This window comes from Argentina silus, assembly GCF_951799395.1.
Source record: "Argentina silus genome assembly, chromosome: 11".
NCBI lineage: Eukaryota > Metazoa > Chordata > Actinopteri > Argentiniformes > Argentinidae > Argentina > Argentina silus.
This window is the reverse complement of record NC_139665.1, coordinates 14,456,442-14,476,198: the sequence shown is the minus strand read 5'-3', so window position 1 is coordinate 14,476,198 and position 19,757 is coordinate 14,456,442. Positions and strand designations below refer to the sequence as shown.

Sequence of the window (19,757 nt, the reverse complement as noted above, 5' to 3'; positions counted from 1 at the left end):
ACAACAAAACAGGCTAAAATCAGGCAAAGAGTTAAAAAATCATTGACCATTGAAGAGTCAAATATCTTTAAGACTCTGTGGTCTATCCTTGTTACAAAACTCCATACTGCCACGCTCCCATTACCTTTCAAACAACTGCACCTATTCAGGTCCATTAGGCGGAGGGGCCTGCAATTGTCTTCCAGCCAATAGTACACAGGGACATAAACACTCAATGAACAAGACAATTAACTGGATCAAGTGAAATGGTGGAAACATGTTAACGATGGTATGAGGTGAACGATGACTGACAACAGGGCCCTTTTGAATAAACACACATAACAAATACACATTTAGTCAAACAACTGGAAAATGTCAAAGTCGTTGAAGGTGAGGATAGGTGCCATCCTCACAGAGGATGATGAGTCACCAGATCAAATCACACTATCTGTGACGATAGCACCTAATCCTCACCATCAACTTCAACATTCCTCAGTGGTGAGCCTATCCTTGTTAAGGGATAATTATGAACGCTTGTGTAGGTTTCTATTTGAGAGGGTGATTTCACAATTGGGCCACACTTCTGGAACAATCCGTGCGTCAACTAGCTGTTGTGTCAGTAGCCAAGAATGAGAAGATGTCATGTTGAAAGCAATAATAATTCCTCTTGACTCAAGCTGTCTTATGACTAGTCTTTCTTTCGTTTCTGTCAACATTAACCCTTTCTGGACACACCATACAGCTTCACCTCAAACCTCCATGTTATGTCAAACATCATTATTGTCTCTTTTTTGAAAAATGATTTCTAAATGGACTCCACTTCAAAACTCCAATTAATATTTTCGATATCAACACAAACGAGCACACACACATACACACACACACACACAGTCACGTATACAGTAGACAGTAAAACGCGACATAGCCACATGAAAGGAAGGGGCAAGCTGCCACATATCAGAGGCTGTCAGCAACCAGCTCTCTCCAACATCTGTTATGTTTAATAGAGAGCAAGAGGCTGTTTTCTACCTCCGTGTTGTCTTGCTAAAGACTGAGCCACTATGCTCTGGTAACCTTTCATTTCAAATATGTCCAGCATGAGATCTTCAGAACTGTCCAAACCTTCTTTTGATACAGCTGGCCATAAGAGCTCCTGCTTTGATATCAGAGATGGCTACAGAGTCATTAGCATCCAAGAGGCTTGCAAGGCTGACGGACTATCACTTGAAAGGGCAGTTCATAAGACCGGTCTTTGCCTGGGTTTGATGTTGCTCGAGGTACATGGTCACAGCGACATGTAGGTAGCTGAACAACACACAGTCTATAGAATGCATGCACTTTTGACACCACTGTGAGGTTGTGAGTGAGATCCCTATTACAGTACCCCTGGGGTACATGTTGGGGTTGGGGGCATGGGACACCCAGTGGGGTGGGGATGATGACTCTGATCTTCTGGTGTTAATTGGAGGGGGACGGGGGGCCTTGGGGGATGGGGGGATGGGGGGACGTGGGGGGACGGGGGGTACCAGCTGTTGCGGCCAGATTAGGGAGCAAGCCAGGGCATTGCACCTCACCTCACAAAATCAGAAAATGTAAGGAATTATAAGAAAATAAAACCCAACGTTTGTGTTAAATATAAATGATAAAATAGCTTATTGTTACATGTTAAACACGTGTCCTTGAAAGAGAGACAGTAGGCTCCCACCCCGGCTCCCACCTGTACCCGTTAGATAGCAGATAGGATCCTCGCCACCTACCCCTGTACAGTACTGTGTGTGTTACCACCATGACAGTGACCTCACCACAGAGCTGGTACTGTGCACCCTAGTGTCAGGTTACCATTCTGGACGCCAGGTTGGTATTACCACCAGTCACCCTTTGATGATATCATCAGTGGGCAGCGGGCGGGCACCACTTTTTGGCCCACTTTCCTTGATATATGACTCGATGACACTATTCCCCCCCTGCGTCACTGGTGTGCCCTGGCTGCCACATTCGGATCCGCTCCGCTTGGATCACTATGTGCACTTCTTACCCTCGTCGTGTTACACAGATGAGGTGAGAGAGGACATGCAGAATCTGACGAAGGCACAGATCAAGCCAAGCAGCGCTGGGTATGTGTGTGTGTGTGTGTGTGTGTGTGTGTGTGTGTGTGTATGTGTGTGTGAGTGTGTGTGTGTGTGCGTGCATGCGTGTGTGTGTGAGTGTGTGGGAGGGGGTCAAGGAAAAATACCTTCATCCAGTGAGATCCCTGTGCATGTAAAAGAGATCAGATTGGATCCTCATGAAGATGACAATCCAGAGAGGACATGAGGTCACCCTCTAAACCTGTCATTACCACAACCAGAGTTCCTCTTTTCACTTTGTATTTATTTACTTTTTCATTGTGCCGTTCACTTCTGGTTGAAAAGCACCTTTGTGTCTTAGAAAAGCTCTAAATATTGAAAGTTTGATTCATTATTATTATTATTGTTATTATTATTATTATTATTATTATTATTATTATTATTAATAATAATAATAATAATAATAATAATATCAGGAAAAGGGCTTCTCACAGCAAAGGTAACACAAAACTGGTGAATGGAGGGGGGGTAGGGATGGAATGTCAATAGTTACCAGCAGAGGACCTTCACTGTGACAACTTTGAGATTCAGCCAATATCAGCCTCCACATGACTATTAGTGCCAGAATAAAATCAAAGTATGAAAATGTTACGGTGGTTTCAATCAATTTACTTCGGGGATACTGAAGGGTAAAGAAATCCAAGTTGGTGATGAAGACAGGACGTGTCAAAACAATTCTCTCCCCCTCTGCCCTACCAGGTTTTACAGTAAGTGGAATATGGTGTTATATTAGTGGCTACATGTTTCTGCGTTAAAATGTCTTCAGCTCTCTGCTCATCTTTTGACTGACATACTGTTTCACTAGTGCACCGTGGAGGCCAACAGCTCATGGCAGCCATGTTGGGGCTGACTCTGGAACGGAATGTCTGCCCAGTAACTCGATAATGCAGACTGATGCCTGTGTCATGTAAAGTATTTAACGATGAAATACCATGTCTTAAACAGATCACCTCTTTCTCTAGTGGCCTCAATCAGAAAAATCTCTGGTCAAATGGAAACTAAACACGTCAATAAACCCTGACGGGCCCCCACTCACTACCACTACGAGGAATCTATGATACTGTCAATACACCTAAGCACAATGTTCAAACTTGTATTGAGGAATGTCATTTTAAAGGATTGACTTTGACTATGAAATCCCCCGCCCCCTGCCCCTAACCCCTAATACCCCTTCACCCAAAACATTCTCCTGCTCCAACTTGGCATGCTCTCCTCTGGAGGCTATAAAGTCTGGGGCCATGCTAATGTCTGCTATAACATTTCAGAGCTCAGATGTTCACGGTGAGAAGTCCTGTGTCGTTTTCTTCTGCCTCCTCGTGCCAACAGGCTAAACCATGCGATTAGCCTTGTGTTCAAACCAGCCCATTACTTCAGAGTTCAGAGTTGGCTAAGGCTAAAGCTAACTCTGCTGCTAACTGATCGGAATTTGTATTTATTTACTTTTTTCGGAGTGACATCGTCCAACTTTCACCCAACTCAACGCAATGGAGGAATCAAGTAGTTGACGTTTCCTAACCTTCTCTTTTTAAGCTTTCTTTCCCCATGCTGTTATGCAAATATATGCTGTTATACAAATAACAGAGGCAAGTGATTGTAATGTTCATCCTTGAATAAGGAGCAATCTAAGCTTTTCATGCTTTAAAACTGTGAAGAATTTGATTGAAGAGAAGAAGAAGGGAATGAAACAACTGTCTGCAGCATGAGAGCACACAACAGGATAACAGCAGCATATAAATCAGGAAAACCTTTAGTTTATTTGACATCATGAAGCTAGATTTATTATGGCATGACATTCCTAATACTGACAGGATTTGTGTGTGTGTGTGTGTGTGTGTGTGTGTGTGTGTGTGTGTGTGTGTGTGTGTGTGTGTGTGTGCAGAGGCAATTCCTGGAGCTTTGTGCATCTGTAGGACTCTGCTCCATGGTTTAAGAGGGCTAAAGATCATTTAATCGACAGTGCTTTGGAGCAAACAATGGTGAATCTATGAAGGCTAAGACACTGCGCATCTATCAGGAGGCCCTGACACCGTATCGCTGACACGCTTCAACCATATGCCGGTAATCCATCACCGTAGGGACGTCTGGCTGGGACAGCGCATGCCAACCTGCTCACGTGCCTGAATCCCCCCCCCCACACACACACACACATACAGTACACACACACATACAGTACACACACACACACATACAGTACACACACACACACACACACACACACACACACACACACACACACACACATATACACACACACAGACACAGACACACACACACACACACACACACACACACACACAATTTCTAGTGCGGGTGCTTGGTGTCTTGAAACCAGCGAATGCAATTCTACAGTCTCAGTCTGTGGATGTGTGCACTGCTTGTGAGGTTGTTGGTGCATCACTGGAGTCCTTAAAAGACATCCGTAAAGATGGTTGCTGGACAGAGCTTTCTCAGGCACCTGCTGGGGATGATTCACATCCTCCAAAGAGAAGGAGAACATTGAGCAAACACCTTGGTGAAAGTGTTGTGCTCTCAACTGTGGGTCATACAGATTCTGATGATCCCATTATCACCTGCTGTCAGTCTCTGAAAAGATCCCTGCTCAACATCCTTGACAAGGCCATTTCAGAAATGATTTTCCAAGAAGAATGTAGACTTAATGACAGCCATATCCAGTCTTGTACCCATTCCACCTTGTTGCACCCTCTGTGTGTGTTTGCTGGCACTGCGGCAGACGATGTGAGTCTGAATTTTTTTTTGTTGCAAAACCAATGTTGGTCAAGAAATGTCCAAATGAAACAGACCTGTCCACTGTGCAGGAGTATAAGGAAGCTTTTCCTGTGTTGCATAAATTGTTTGTAACAGCACTGGTAATTGGTGTGTCTTCAGCATCATGTGAGAGTTCCTTCTCCACACTGTCACGAGTCCTAACCCCCTATCGTCGCACCATGTTCCATGAAAGAAAGAGGAATTTGGTGATCTTGGCCCATGAGAAATCAATAACAAATACCTTAGACATGGATGAATTTGTTAGAATTTTTGCCAAGGGAAACAGCAGACTGATGTTGTAGATAGATAGATAGATAGATAGATAGATAGATAGATAGATAGATAGATAGATAAAAAGAAATAAAGAAATGCATGCATGTATGACTGATATACTGTACATATACCTTCGGGCTACTAGTCCGCTTCTCTAACCTCTGGGCTACCTACCGCCCAAGTTGCCCACATATTATTTCTACCAGCCCACCCTAATATAGCAGGCTAAAACCGGCCCTGTGCTACAGGGACATTTGTTCTGTGACTCAGCCTGTACCACAGGACAATCTCCCAATGTCCCAGGGGTAGACAGCTGCAGCCTGCTTTGGCAAATTACACCGCAGTCCAGGGGGGAGGGGGGCACAGTGAGAAGGACTCAGGTTGTATGTGTGTGTGTGCGTGTGTGTTAGGGGCCCCAACTCAGCATAAGTCAGCAGGGAGGGGTTAAGGTTAACTCACAAGGTTAGCCCTCCTCCAGTGCGATGTTAAGAGAGCAGAATGAGGAGTTCATTGTTTAGGGAGGACAGGTGGCTTGAGGTGCAGTCATGCATTTACACTGTTCAGTTGTTCTCTCATTGTACGACTCAAACCTCAATCCCCCAAATTGATAAACGACCAGAGTAACTAATGTATTGCCTGTGTGTTGAATATGTGTATCTACACATGCTAGACAGATAAACTGCACAATAATAAACTCTATTGAGCAACTGAAAAAGAGCATACTGATGAACCCAAGGAAAGCAAGCCCCACTATTAACGAAGGTCCCTGCAACATCATCATGGTGTAACATTATGATGTAAGAACTCGGGACAAAACAATATTTTCTAAGGAAATATTTATTGAAAACGCAAATGTACATTTAGTATGGTACACATTCATTTTAACTGCTCTAATCTGTGGCCATTGTTTGATATCCCCATTAACAACAAAACAAAAAATTAAATTAGGCAAACTAATCAATCATATCCCAAATTGACACCAAACATTTCAGTGGTACTGACATTAATCAGGAGGTGAATAAAGGAAACACAAATTTGATATTATCTTGAAATGTACATTATTAGACAAATTAAAATGCTCTAATAACATGGTTATACTGTGGAGGGCAACAATTATTGTCCGTTGAGTTTCTGTGAGTTGTCATTGAATAACTTTGATGAGTTATTCATAAAATAAATTATTTAAATTTTTTCGAAATCCAAAAAAACTCAACCAAATGTCTAATTCTGGTGCAGTCTGATGTTTTAGGACAGTGCTAGGGTCCAAATTTAGGGACAAGTACAGTATAAGGGCCAAATGCTTTACTTGTGCTGACAAAATCTTTAACAACAAAATAACAAATGCTGTGCTATGTTGTATAGAAATAAATAAATAAAGTGCTCGACATACAGCTTGATTTTTAATTACTCAGCAACACCTCTCTCTATGGATTACATAAAGCATCTTTAATATCACTTGATATACAGCATATTGAAGTATTATATTTCTAAAAGTAAAAACATCTCAATATAAATTTGAAAATGTAAAAATACTCATTTTAAAAGCCACAAAAGACAGGGAAAATGTACAAACAAAGCACAACTTGACGGATGAATTCAGTATGTTGAACTTGGGTTGTAGACATTGTGGGACTACCTATTAATAAATACAGTCTGGCTGGTTTAGAACAACTACATACGCCTATATTGTCTTATATTATTATACACAGTGGGGCTATTGCTCTGACTAGCTAGCTTAGTATAATCATGTCGTCTAAAACCAACTAAGACGCGCATACAGAATTTAGACTCAAAGATAGCTAACCTCCATTGCACTGTGCGCCGGGAATCACCTCACTTTCCAATAGGTGTCAGTCAAATTCCGTTCTTGGCTAAACCTGCTAAAACCCGAGTTTACGTAGAGGTAATCTATTCTATTTAGGAATATAAACCACTTTCAGTAGCTATAGTGTACACATTCGTTATCATGATATTTTAAAACGTCCAGTGGTGTCAACACCATCATGTATTGGCATGGTTGCGCATTAATTCAAACAAGCAACTTAATCACTATGAAAACGATGTCATTCACACCTTTGATTGACAATCACCTGATCGGCTTTGAAAAGGGAAGGAGGAGACGTTTCTTTGCATTAAGGACTGTATAACGTTATCGCTGTTTAAAGGGGAAATCCGGCACATGTTGTACATAATTGGTACAGTGATATCATATTTGGTTAAGCACACGTGAATTATTGATCCCGAAAACAGATACAGTGGACCTATTAATAATGGTAGTAGTCCTACTCTGAGATGCAATGTCAGAATTATTGAAATTACAATGCATTTGACCGTCAATGCGGTTCTAATGCTAGAAAAGTACAAATAATGTAGTCTCTATGGGTTCCGAGATTATACAGATTCTGTCTTTCACCGACAGGAGGCGGATGACGCGCTGTGACGCGCACGGAGGCAATCACAACCGAAGTATTAGAAAAGCTCGGTTCCTATTGGTTAAACGCTGCTCCGCAAACGTTCGCTGCGAATCATCTTAACGTAGCTATGATTGATTTACCAGAGCAATCAGGACCTACACACTCACAGGTTCAGTGTAAACCAGTAAATTGTCCGTTGTTCAAAGCGCGGCTAAACTAAAAAACGCTCGGTAAGAGAGCAATAGCCCTTCCATGTTGTCATTATTTACTAGTTCTTCTCCTTTATTGTTGTGAATTGTGTTGCAACTCTCTTGTAAATAGACTTGAAACCTTGCAGATTTGTTCCGTCTAAACTGAGCTAAAGAGTAATTTGTAATTTTCATACATGATGTGCACAGTACATTTTGAGCTGGTATTGTGTTAAAATGATACAATGGATGTGAAGAGAGCATCTAGGCTTACAACTGTAAAATGAAAATACGGACGTTAAATGGAAGCTTTAAAACAGGTAGGAAACATATTGACAAGAATTGTACAGTACGATGCCTTTTGGTTAAGTAGTTAAACAGTATAATCCTCTGTCAATAGTGCCCACCAGCATGTGCTGCAATAATATCCCCAGATCCCAGATCCCTGCCTCCAGATGCCCCAAAGCCCCGCAACCTGCTACACCCTGCTTATACTCCAAGCCTCCTCCAGCCTCTGACATACAGTTGTCTCTCAGCAGAGTGTGTGTGTGTGTGTGTGTGTGTGTGTGTGTGTGTGTGTGTGTGTGTGTGTGTGTGTGTGTGTGTGTGTGTGTGTGTGTGTGTGTGTGTGTGGACACTAAGACCACTGGCAGGAGCAGTCCGTAGGCTCCTGTATGGAGTAGCTGACCCAGGTAGAGTTGCCGCTGCAGTAGAGCTGCACCGAGCGCCGCTGGAGGCCCATCTCACGACAGCACTTACAGAACCGCGCGTACGTGTTGATGTTATAGTTGTAGATACTAGCCGATGGACACTTCCCGTCACATGACACTATGTTCACCTGGAGGTATAATAATGATAATAATAATATCTGCCATTTAGCTGATGCTTTTATCCAAAGCGACTTACATTGCAGTGAGTGCATACATTTTTCAGTGTATATACAGTACCAGTCAAATGTTTGGACACACCTTCTCATTCAATGGTTTTTCTTTATTTGTATTATTTTCTACATTGTAGATTAATATTGAAGACATCAAAACTATGAAGGAACACATGGAATTATGTAGTAAACAAAAAAGTGTTAAACAAACCAAAATATGGTTTATATTTTAGATTCAAAGTAGCCACCTTTTGCTTTGATGACAGCTTTGCACACTCTTGGCAAGTTGTGTCCAAACTTTTGACTGGTACTGTACATATATATAAATGGTACAATGTTTTAGTTGAGTTGAGTTAACTGGCAGTCGAGAAGACTCAAAAAATGTAATATATACACTTGGCCACTTGGGTGACAAATAAATAAACAATGTCTCTTATTTATGTCCTAACGTACCGGTCTGTTGCTGCGACAGTCATTCTTCCTGATCGTCATCCTCACCGTCACCTTCTGGCACGACTTCCCGTCTTCTTTACCTGTGTTCACAAACACAAGGAGAAACCCCAGCAGTTTGGGTTTGGTCTGAAGGAAAGTCAATGAGCAGAACTCTGATCTGCCACCTACACCTGAATCTAAAACAAGGAAGAGAGGTAATAGTGATATACTATATAATAGTGATTTACTGTATAATAGTGGTATACTATATAATAGTGATATACTATATAATAGTGATTTACTGTATAATAGTGATATACTATATAATAGTGGTATACTATATAATAGTGATTTACTGTATAATAGTGGTATACTATATAATAGTGGTATACTATATAATAGTGGTATACTATATAATAGTGATTTACTGTATAATAGTGGTATACTATATAATAGTGGTATACTATATAATAGTGGTATACTATATAATAGTGATTTACTGTATAATAGTGGTATACTATATAATAGTGGTATACTATATAATAGTGATATACTATATAATAGTGGTATACTATATAATAGTGATATACTATATAATAGTGGTATACTATATAATAGTGGTATACTATATAATAGTGATTTACTGTATAATAGTGGTATACTATATAATAGTGGTATACTATATAATAGTGATTTACTGTATAATAGTGGTATACTATATAATAGTGGTATACTATATAATAGTGGTATACTATATAATAGTGATTTACTGTATAATAGTGGTATACTATATAATAGTGGTATACTATATAATAGTGATATACTATATAATAGTGATTTACTGTATAATAGTGGTATACTATATAATAGTGGTATACTATATAATAGTGATATACTATATAATAGTGGTATACTATATAATAGTGATATACTATATAATAGTGGTATACTATATAATAGTGGTATACTATATAATAGTGGCAGGGATCATAGTTCTGATGTTAGCATGCACCTGGTGTTCGCTAACTGACTTGTTTTTCTCTTAGTAGGGAACGGTTGAGAAAAGCTTTGAAAGGAAAAAAGGCCTTTAAAACCATTATTTCATTATTGATTAAAGGATAAATCAACTTTCTGAGGTCTGTGATGATTAAGTGTCCAACATGTAAATTATAGTTGGTTATAGCCTTAAATTGCAATAACATCACAGACATATTTCTCCACGTTGCTGCCTTGTCAATCCTTCAAAACTAATATGCTGAATGATACTGTATGTGTTATGATAATACACATACATTTTGTGTTTATCTATGTGTCTACTTTCTACTACTTTAAGCAGGTGACCTATTTTAATGTTCCCAATGAATTAGCATAAGATTGACCTCATTTATGTAATATTGTGTTGTAATATTTTGATGTAATATATTGTTGATGACAAAATAGGTGACAATTGACATATCCATGTTACATATATAACTGATATATATGTCAGATGTAATAGGAGCCCACTACACCAGAAAAAGAAAAAAAAAGTCGATAACTCACCAGAAAACATCTACGACTTGTTAGAAGGTGATGTTACTATTTGGGTAATATGGCATACAGTGTGATGCAGTCTACAGTTCTACTATATTGTAATTTGGAAGACTTTGAGGGAGACAAAAGTCTGGTTCCATCAACCACTCACAGAAAAGGTTGGGTGTCAGTTAGTGTCAAACAACTGTAATGGCTGCAAGCTATCCCATATTACCCAACACATGATCCATAGTGCCCAACACCGGTGTCCCCAACACTAACAGGTTAGTATCTACTGCCCCATACTCATGCACACATCTAAACCACTCTCTTAGAAAGAAAAGGGGCTATTTAGCACAAACAAGGGCTCGTTGGCTTGTCCCTACATGAAAAACCTTTTTGGTGCCATGTAAAAAATAAAACCCTTGGGTTCTACATGGCACCAAAAAGGGTTCTCTTACAAAGCCAAAGAATCCTTTTTGGTGCTGGGTAACACCTTTTTTTTCTAAGAGTGCTATCTACTTGGCCACTACCAACAGTACATTGTTGGCGGTCAACAATGCACTGCCCAGACAGTGCAACATGGGGAAAGATTTAGCTGTGTCATGTACTGATCTGCAGAGGAGGATTGGTGGCAAATGGCGACAAAATAGAGATGGAAAAAATGGGTTTTCTTAACAAAAACAAGTTTGAAGTTTGTCATGTCAGTTTGGAGTTGTCCTGTAATCGTTTCTGAAAAAGGGAGTACATTGTTGGATATCAACAATGGTGCTGGCAAGCCTTGTCATCTCCTATCTCAGAGCCAGAGATATTCAGAATTTGGCCAACTATGCTCCATCTTGGCACCAAACGTTCCATAAAACATTCTAATTGGCATTCCGACTACAAGGTGATTGTCACGGAACCTTTGGTGCCAACATGGCGCCATTCAAAATTCCACATCTCAAACTGAGTTTGCCGAACTCTGTGTATCCATGACTCTGTCCTATCTGTTTGTTCAGTGACTGGTACCTCGTTCACAGTTAGTGTTAACTGTGGGTGTCAATGGGCTAACAGGGAAAGGGAAGAGAGAGTATCCAGTACCTAGGGGGATTCAATTCAAATTCAAATTCAAAGAACTTTATTGGTACATGATGGTCAGCGTGTAGATGAACACAAAGATAAGAAAACCCCATTGCATGTCATTTATATGCTTTTCAATGATATCTTGCAGAATATATATTCTATATCTTGGTTCACATTGCGATTAATTCAAATAGCTTTGATCTAACCAATTTACATGGATAGTCAATGTGTGATGTTTAAGTTACATACATAATTGATTTCACTAAAAAGCATATAAACTGTTCCTATATTCCGACATTTTGGGGAGACACATTTGAAGCGACAACATAATATTTCTGAAGAAATATATTTCATAGAATGTGTTCAGGTAAAGTATATGAAGCATTGTAAAGCCAATAAGCATAAGCGAAGCGCAGTAGGTTTCGGTAGTCATTGTCGAATTTACATGTAGGTGCATATGTACATACATAACTGAAGGGCAAACATGTATTAGGAAACACATGTTGACAGACTAACAGATATCAAAGGTGCACTTCAGGGTAAGGCTACAATAATGGAGCAGAGACTACACATCTGTATACAGCTAGATGGAGACTACAGCTTGAGGGCATGAGTGACTGCCTGTCGTCCAGATACTCACATGTCTTGCAGCATCCGTCCATGTAACTTACAATGGTTCCACCAATCTGGGTTGAGAAAACAGTTAAATGTCAGAGGCCAGACGTCAGCTAGGGTGGTCTCACTAGGTCAGACTCTCCGTTTACATGTGAACCAACCATCGCCAAGACGGGCTGGGAGGTCGGTTGCTTCCGGTGAATTTTACCGGCCCCACCAGTTCTATCAACGAATAGGAAGGGAGTTGAGGAGTTGCTGTAAACGCAGGCGGGATTCTTTTTCCATACAGAGAATTGACAACGCACACTGCTCACCTGAGACACGATGGCGTGGAAAACCTCCTCAGCTACTGTAACTTCATGCTCTTATTTTTGTGCAATGTGTGCCAGTCGGGTTGTAAACAAAAGGGCACGAGTGGAAGAGGAGGGTCATCGCTCCGCTAAGGTGGAGCGACAGCGAAAGGTTTAGGAGGGTGGAGACTTCCCATCCCCACTTTTTACTCCTTTCCTCCAGAATCTCAAACGAGAGATGAGATTCTGGGTCCCGAGATGACAAATAGGGTAACAGCGTAGACAGGCAGTAGAAAAACAAAGAGCCTCAAATCCTTTGTGTGTGTGTGTGTGTGTGTGTGTGCGTGTGTGTGTGTGTGCATGTGTGTGTGAGTGTGTGTGTGTGTGTACTGACCTTCATACACTCTGTCTCGTTAAAGGGAGGGCAGCTGAAGGAGTAGGAGACCAGGGTAGGGCCAGACAGTGTGTCTGTACAGTCATACTTCATACAGTTGGACACCCAGGATTTACCAGGCTGAAAGATCAACAACAACAACATCAACAAGATCAACATGAAACCCATCCGGAATGTGGGAACCGCAGGCCATCTGGCAACTGCAGACCAATTTAAAGTGGTTAGACAGGACTATGGTAGCCTACTATAGTGTTCTAGAATAACCATCGGGTGCCTCAACATTCTGTGACAAACAAAACCTCCCCCCATGGAAATGAAATACAGTTGAGTTTAAATTTCTCAGTCCTACTGAACACCGATTCCCTGATTCATCGTCCTACTGTACCTTGTAGAGCAGCATGGTGCCGTTCTCATTGTGGTGGAGACAGGAGATGTTTTTACACACTCCACAGCAGGTCGTCTGGTCTTTGGGTGGGATGTAGATCTGATTCTATTACACAAACATGGAATAGCATATTGGTAGCAATAGCGCTGTACCAGTAGAAGATTAGCCCTTGCTTTATTAGCCATATCAGGGCTACATAAGAATTAGCATTATGGCTACATCAGCATTAGCAGGGCTACATCAGCATTAGCAGGGCTACATCAGCATTAGCATCATTCCACTCACTGGTTGGCACTGGGCAGAGCAGTTGGTGCTGGTAGTACGGACGTGGTGGAAGCCAGTGGCAGAGTCCATACTGCGGGTGCACTGGGTGGTGTGACACACTCCGTCCTCACTGTGCTCTACCAGGGTCTGTCCTGGTCGCATCACACCCCACTCCCCATCCACACACACCGCCTCACGCACTAAACATGGTCACACAGACACGCACGCACGCACACACACACACATACACATACGCAAGCACGCACGCATGCATACACACACACACAGACAGGCACACACACACACACACACACACACACACACACACACACACACACATAGAAACAGTGAGTACTGGTGTCGTTATTTGCCACTAAAGCTTTTGATAAAGAGGTTTCTTAACATCAATAGTACATAAGTTCTGTCCACTCACCACACATATACCTCTTACAGGCACATTGGTTCTGTGGGTCTGTTAGGAACGCCCTGTCAACCTGCACAGCCTCTCCCTTATGACACAACAACAACACATCCCCCACATCATGCACTGTAAAATCCAGCGAACGAAAACATGTAAAAAGTAACCATACAGAAAGTGATAAAGTCTCCTACCAGACTACACTTAGGGCTGGCAATCTTGTCACAGGCACACTCTGAAAGACACAGACAGACAGTGGAGGTGAGAAACAGAAATGGTTTCTCACGAAGTGAGATTGTGTGTGTTGGAGAAGACGACAGCGTGGTGGTGCTTTACCACAGGTGTGCAGGGGACAGCACCGCTCTGGAGAGGACACCACAATGGCCGACATCCCCACGGAACAGGCGATCTCAGCACAGCGGTACGGCTCGCACACTGCACAAACAAAGGAACCAGAGACTCATACTCAGTGTGTGTGTGTGTGTGTGTGTGTGTGTGTGTGTGTGTGTGCGTGTGCGTGTGTGTGTGTTCACTCCCTCACCACAGTGGTAGACGGGGCAGCAGCGGTCTGTACTGTTGGCATCCACTGTCAACACCTCTCCTTGCTGGCACTCTGGGACGACCTCCGAGCAGGCACCACACACTGTATACACACACACACACACACACACACACACACACACGCACACACATGCGCACGCACACGCACACGCACACGCACAAATCAAATACTGTTTTGACCTGGTTGTGAATGATACAAAACAAACGTGTCATGGTGGTGGTGGAGACTGACTGCAGATGTGTGCCAGGCAGCAGCTCCCGTCAGCCCTGGTGGCGATGAGGGTCTGGTCCTCTCTGCAGGCCGGGACGTCTGACTCACACTGCTCTGGGTCACACTCTGAAATACACACAGAAACATCACACTCTGGGACATAACATACACAGTAACATCACACTCTGAAATACACACAGAAACATCACACTCTGGACACAATAATGGTTTAGCTAAACACAGATCACACTGTGTTCTCTATGCTATTTCATACACCTCCAGCCTGGTAGTGAATATAGAGATATACTCACCACATACATAGTCAGGACAGCAGGAGTCCTCCCTGAAGTAGGACACCATTTTCTCTCCATACTTACACTCAGGAGGGAAGATGTCACACAGGGTCTGGTTACAAACTGAAGTATGGACAGACAAGGGAACAGAAACCCATCACTTGTACAGTATATGTCCCAGAACCGTCAACCAAGGCTTGATGTGAATGTTAGGATTTAGGGTCCTAACTAACCCTAACAAAGTGCCATAAGAGTGAAAGTATGCCAGTGTCCTTACTGCAGGCTTTCTGTGGGCAGCAGCTGGTATCGTCTGCCAGGCTTATGACCACCTCTCCTGCCCTGTGGCAAGCCGGCTGGGAAACATCCGAGCAGTTATACTCCACCAGCACGATGGAATCGTTGTCACAGCGATACATACAGCAGCCATCTTTAGACGCCTTCCACACCTCCCCGTGGGCACGAGGTACACCGGAACTGTCCGTACAGGCTAGAGGGAGACAAACACACACACACACACACACACACACACACACGATTCAGCTCATGCATTGCACTACTCTGTCTGACTGAATATGTACAAAAAACAATTTCCAAAACAGCCTAATCAAGTATCGCTGCATTCGTACCACACTTGACCGGGGGGACACACAGAGCCGAGTAGGGCCGGTGGAGCAGGGTGCCCTCAGGGCACACACAGCCCTCGGTCAGGCCTGAGCACTGCTCTGGGTCATAGTCAAAGTCATGGTTGGGGCAGGACTGGGCCGTGCAGGCAGGCAGACACGCCTGGTAGCGAAGGTCCTCAGGACACATGAACGCTGTGAGGCAGGGGGACGAAACGTTGGCTTGAATACACACCCATCAATATAACACAACAATAGAATCTCCTTAACAATGTCATTGGATAAAAGCGTTAGCTAAATGTAAAAAATGTAAATGTGAAAAATGTAAATGTAAATGTAAAAGATTTAAATGTAATCATTTAGAGAGAGATTTTCCCAGGCACAGATTAAGCTGCGCTCTATAGCGCCTCTCCGGTAGTCATAGTAACCAAGGGCTTACGGCAGTAGTCGGGGCTCCTCCACTCGATGCAGACGTTAAACTTGTGACAGGACGCCACGTAGGCAGCCAGCGCGACACAGGGGTTGTTTACGTACTCTGCGTCACGCACCCACACCTCGCAGAACGTGCTGGGAGAGACCTACAAACAACAACAACAACAACAACAACAACGTCAGCCACACCTCGCAGAATGTGCAAGGAGGGAACTATAACACAACAAGAACAAGAACAAGAACAAGAACAAGAACAAGAACAAGAACAAGAACTAGAACAACAACAACAACAACAACAACAACAGCAGCCAGAACTCACAGAATGTGCTAGGAGGGAACTACAACATAACAACAACAACTAAGTGTGGATATTGGAACAAAACAACAGCATTTCCTGACAGGGGGGGGGGTTGTATGTATGTACCCCTAACCCTAACCCTAAACCTTTTGAATAAGTAGGCAGCGGACAGGGGTACGTACATAGACGTGGCAGGGGCTGAAGGAGCGGTTGCGGAGCATGTCCAGGCACCGGGAACAGTCGCTGGTGGAGCAGTTGACCTCCCGCCGTCGACTATGGCTGATGTAGCTGGTGGTGTTTGGCACCTGCCAACTGTCAATGAACACCGCAGGGTCCTCCCCCTCACCAACCGCTGTCCCGTTTGGCAGGGTCAGGTCGTTGGAAGGGTTGCCATCACAGCAGCCTGGGGATGAGGGGTGGATGGGGGGGGGGGGGGGGGGGGGGGGTTGGGAGATAGAGAGGGAAAGAAGGAGAGAGGGGATGATAAAGAGAGAGAGAGAGAGAGAGAGAGAGAGAAAGAGAGAGAGAGAGAGAGAGAGAGAGGGGGGGGTACAGCAAAAGAAACAAAGCAGAGGATACAGAGCAGGGAGATGGATAAAACACCATTATTCCAGGCATAGCACGCTTACCTCAGAGAAATGCCTAGAGGGCGCAGATTCACTTTAACTGAACACCATGCAGCACGTACCACAGAGTCCCATAGTGGGCAGTTTGTTGTTGTAGCTGTCCGTCTCAATGACCATCATGCCAGTGCTGTGGAACCACTGCAGCTTTAGCCCTGCGGGGGTACGGATCAGGTACATGTTGCCTGTGTCCAGGATCTCAAAACCAAACTTCTTAAACCTGGGCTTGGCATACCGCGAGTTCACATAAAGCTGAGAGAGACAGAGAGAGAGAGAGAGAGAGAGAGGGGGGGTCATTTTAAATATAGCCACTGTGCAAATAAAATGTAATGGATAAAAAAATTATATGTGTGTCATATATTTCTTTCTGATATTCAAAATTCTCTCTTGTTGGCTTACAGTGCACAGTGTCTTTGTGTTAATCAGTCTTTTCAGGCTATCGGAATGACTTAAAGCGCACAGAATGGTACAAGCAACAACAGTGGACCAGGAAGTGACTGACCCTCCTCTGTAGCCTGTTGATGATCACGTGGTTCGATTTGTGAGTGATGTTCAGAGCCGCCAGGCACAGGTTGGTGAAGTTCCACAGGAGCTGAGGAGAGAGACGTTTTTTGAAGAAACCTTTGTTTGTTTTTTTTAAACAGATGTTCAAATCACTGTCCTAGAAAGCTGGTCTGTGAACCATATCCTCACGTATCTCCAGATTCAGTCAAACACTTTACATGAAGTTGCCCCTATTCCTGTGTATGGTAGTAACATTGTAATCTCTGTCGTAACAACAACCACGTATCCATGTCTATCCATGTTAAGACTTTGAGGTACTTGGTGACCATTTTAGGGACGTCAGGGGGTTCAGCTAGTTTCCTGTGGTTGTGGCCTCACCGTGTCAGCCTCCGAGCTGGGGCACTCTTCCACCAGGATGCTGACGGTCTCGTTAGCTAGCTGAGTTACAATGTAGGAGGCAGCCTTGTAGATGGCAACACTGTTCCCATCGAATGTGATCACGTTCAGGTCTGGGAACACTGAGCAGCGACCTGGAGAGAGGAAAAGATGAGATCTTTATCATTTAGAGTAAAATGACCTGGTAGAATTACTGTTGAGAATGTCAACAATTAGTTGAAATAGAAATAATACAGTGTGTGTGTGTGTGTGTGTGTGTGTGTGTGTGTGTGTGTGTGTGTGTGTGTGTGTGTGTGTTCCTCACAGGGGCAGTCCCACTGAGGGCAGCACTTGTCCCCGTTGACCAGGATAGCGAACCCCAGCAGGCCACAGTTGGGAGGGACGGAGTTGTAGGGGCAGTTCTGAGACTTGTTGAACAGAACCAGCTGACCGTTCACACAGATGAACTTGGTACACTCATCAATGAACTCTGAATAAGGAGGCTGAGAAAGGAAGACAACACATTAACGACATAAAATGGTGTCTTGGAATACATATATTTTTTTATGAATGTGTTTGATACCATTCCTTATCCCATTCCATGCATTAATGAACCTCAGATTTCTACCTCTACCAGCCTCCCCTAGTAGTGTGAGACACAGCGGGCCATGTCTTTACAGATAGATATAAAGACAAGTCTCCGTAGACTGAGACTTCATGAGGGCTCTAACAGGAGACGCATGAGGAGAGGACGAAGGGTGACATGAACTCACGGTACACATCCTCGTGGAGGAGACGACCATGGAGGTGGTGACCTCCGGCGTAGGTGCGGTGCGGTCTACCGGACTGGTGAACAGCGGCGGAGACGGGGTCAGCTCTGACGTGGTGGTCTCGACTGGCTCTGGCGCCACAGTGGAGGGAGGAGGGGCGGTGGGGGGCAGAGCAGGGACCGACGGGCCTGTCGTCACCTGGAATAACACAGACGACACGCTCACTCAAAGAGTTGTGTCTCACAACAACGAACAACATGGTTGGGTGCTGAATCTGTACACAGTATCTACAGTACGTCTATTTCATGTGGTTATAAATAAAAAATAACACTACCTCTGGCGTGACACCAGGGGAGACTGTGGTCTCTCTAGAGGTCAGCTGGTCAGACGGAGGCGGGGGGATCCTAGTTGTGCCCTCGACGGCTGAAGTCACCTTTGTCTCTCTGGTGGTCGTTACTTTCTCTGAGGTGACAGCCGGTTCTGTGGTCACTCCTGTGTAGACCGCAGTGGAGGCTGTGGTCGTGGTCAGACTAGGAACTGGAACAGAGGTGGCTGCGGTCGTACCGGTCGAGGCAGTGGTCACGTATGTGTATTCTGAGGTGCTGGCTGTGGCCACTGGTTTGGTCGACGTTCGAGCGGTTGTGGTTGGGGCTCCTGGGACGGTGGTCGCTGTGACAGGGCTTGGAGGAGCGACTGTAGGAGGACCACGCGCTGTTGTCTCGGTCGGTACCCCCGGAGGCCTCGTTGCCGTGGTTACCCTCTCTGTGGTCGTCCGCGTCGGTACCCCCGGAGGCCTTGTTGCTACGGTTACCCGCTCTGCGGTCGTCCCCGTCGGTACCCCCGGAGGCCTCGTTGCTACGGTTACCCTCTCTGCCGTCGTCCCTGTCGGTACCCCAGGAGGCCTCGTTGCTACGGTTACCCGCTCTGCGGTCGTCCCCGTCGGTACCCCCGGAGGCCTCGTTGTCGTGGTTACCCGCTCTGCGGTCGTCACCGTCGGTACTCCTGGAGGCCTCGTTGCTACGGTTACCCGCTCTGTGGCTGTCCCTGTTGGTACCCCCGGAGGCCTCAT

At 44.1% G+C, this 19,757-nt stretch overlaps 2 protein-coding genes across 2 annotated transcripts in view; both read right to left on the bottom strand.

Annotated features, from left to right (window-relative positions):
* The window catches only part of LOC310812386 (C-myc promoter-binding protein-like), a 316,219-nt gene that overhangs the window by 125,176 nt on the left and 171,286 nt on the right, over positions 1-19,757 (bottom strand). The window lies entirely within an intron of this gene.
* The window catches only part of otog (otogelin), a gene marked incomplete at both ends in the record, with an annotated part of 46,170 nt that continues 34,796 nt past the window's right edge, over positions 8,384-19,757 (bottom strand). The window contains 23 exons of the mRNA XM_083681189.1: positions 8,384-8,584; positions 9,080-9,159; positions 12,276-12,321; positions 12,935-13,054; positions 13,320-13,424; positions 13,605-13,783; positions 14,017-14,092; positions 14,196-14,236; positions 14,338-14,436; positions 14,543-14,644; positions 14,795-14,899; positions 15,085-15,189; positions 15,344-15,553; positions 15,693-15,881; positions 16,126-16,264; positions 16,599-16,819; positions 17,105-17,291; positions 17,542-17,631; positions 17,922-18,073; positions 18,244-18,421; positions 18,692-18,886; positions 19,023-19,180; positions 19,272-19,752. Of these exons, the coding sequence (XP_083537315.1) occupies positions 8,384-8,584; positions 9,080-9,159; positions 12,276-12,321; positions 12,935-13,054; positions 13,320-13,424; positions 13,605-13,783; positions 14,017-14,092; positions 14,196-14,236; positions 14,338-14,436; positions 14,543-14,644; positions 14,795-14,899; positions 15,085-15,189; positions 15,344-15,553; positions 15,693-15,881; positions 16,126-16,264; positions 16,599-16,819; positions 17,105-17,291; positions 17,542-17,631; positions 17,922-18,073; positions 18,244-18,421; positions 18,692-18,886; positions 19,023-19,180; positions 19,272-19,752 (3,459 nt within the window). The remainder of the gene's footprint in view (positions 8,585-9,079; positions 9,160-12,275; positions 12,322-12,934; positions 13,055-13,319; positions 13,425-13,604; positions 13,784-14,016; positions 14,093-14,195; positions 14,237-14,337; positions 14,437-14,542; positions 14,645-14,794; positions 14,900-15,084; positions 15,190-15,343; positions 15,554-15,692; positions 15,882-16,125; positions 16,265-16,598; positions 16,820-17,104; positions 17,292-17,541; positions 17,632-17,921; positions 18,074-18,243; positions 18,422-18,691; positions 18,887-19,022; positions 19,181-19,271; positions 19,753-19,757) is intronic.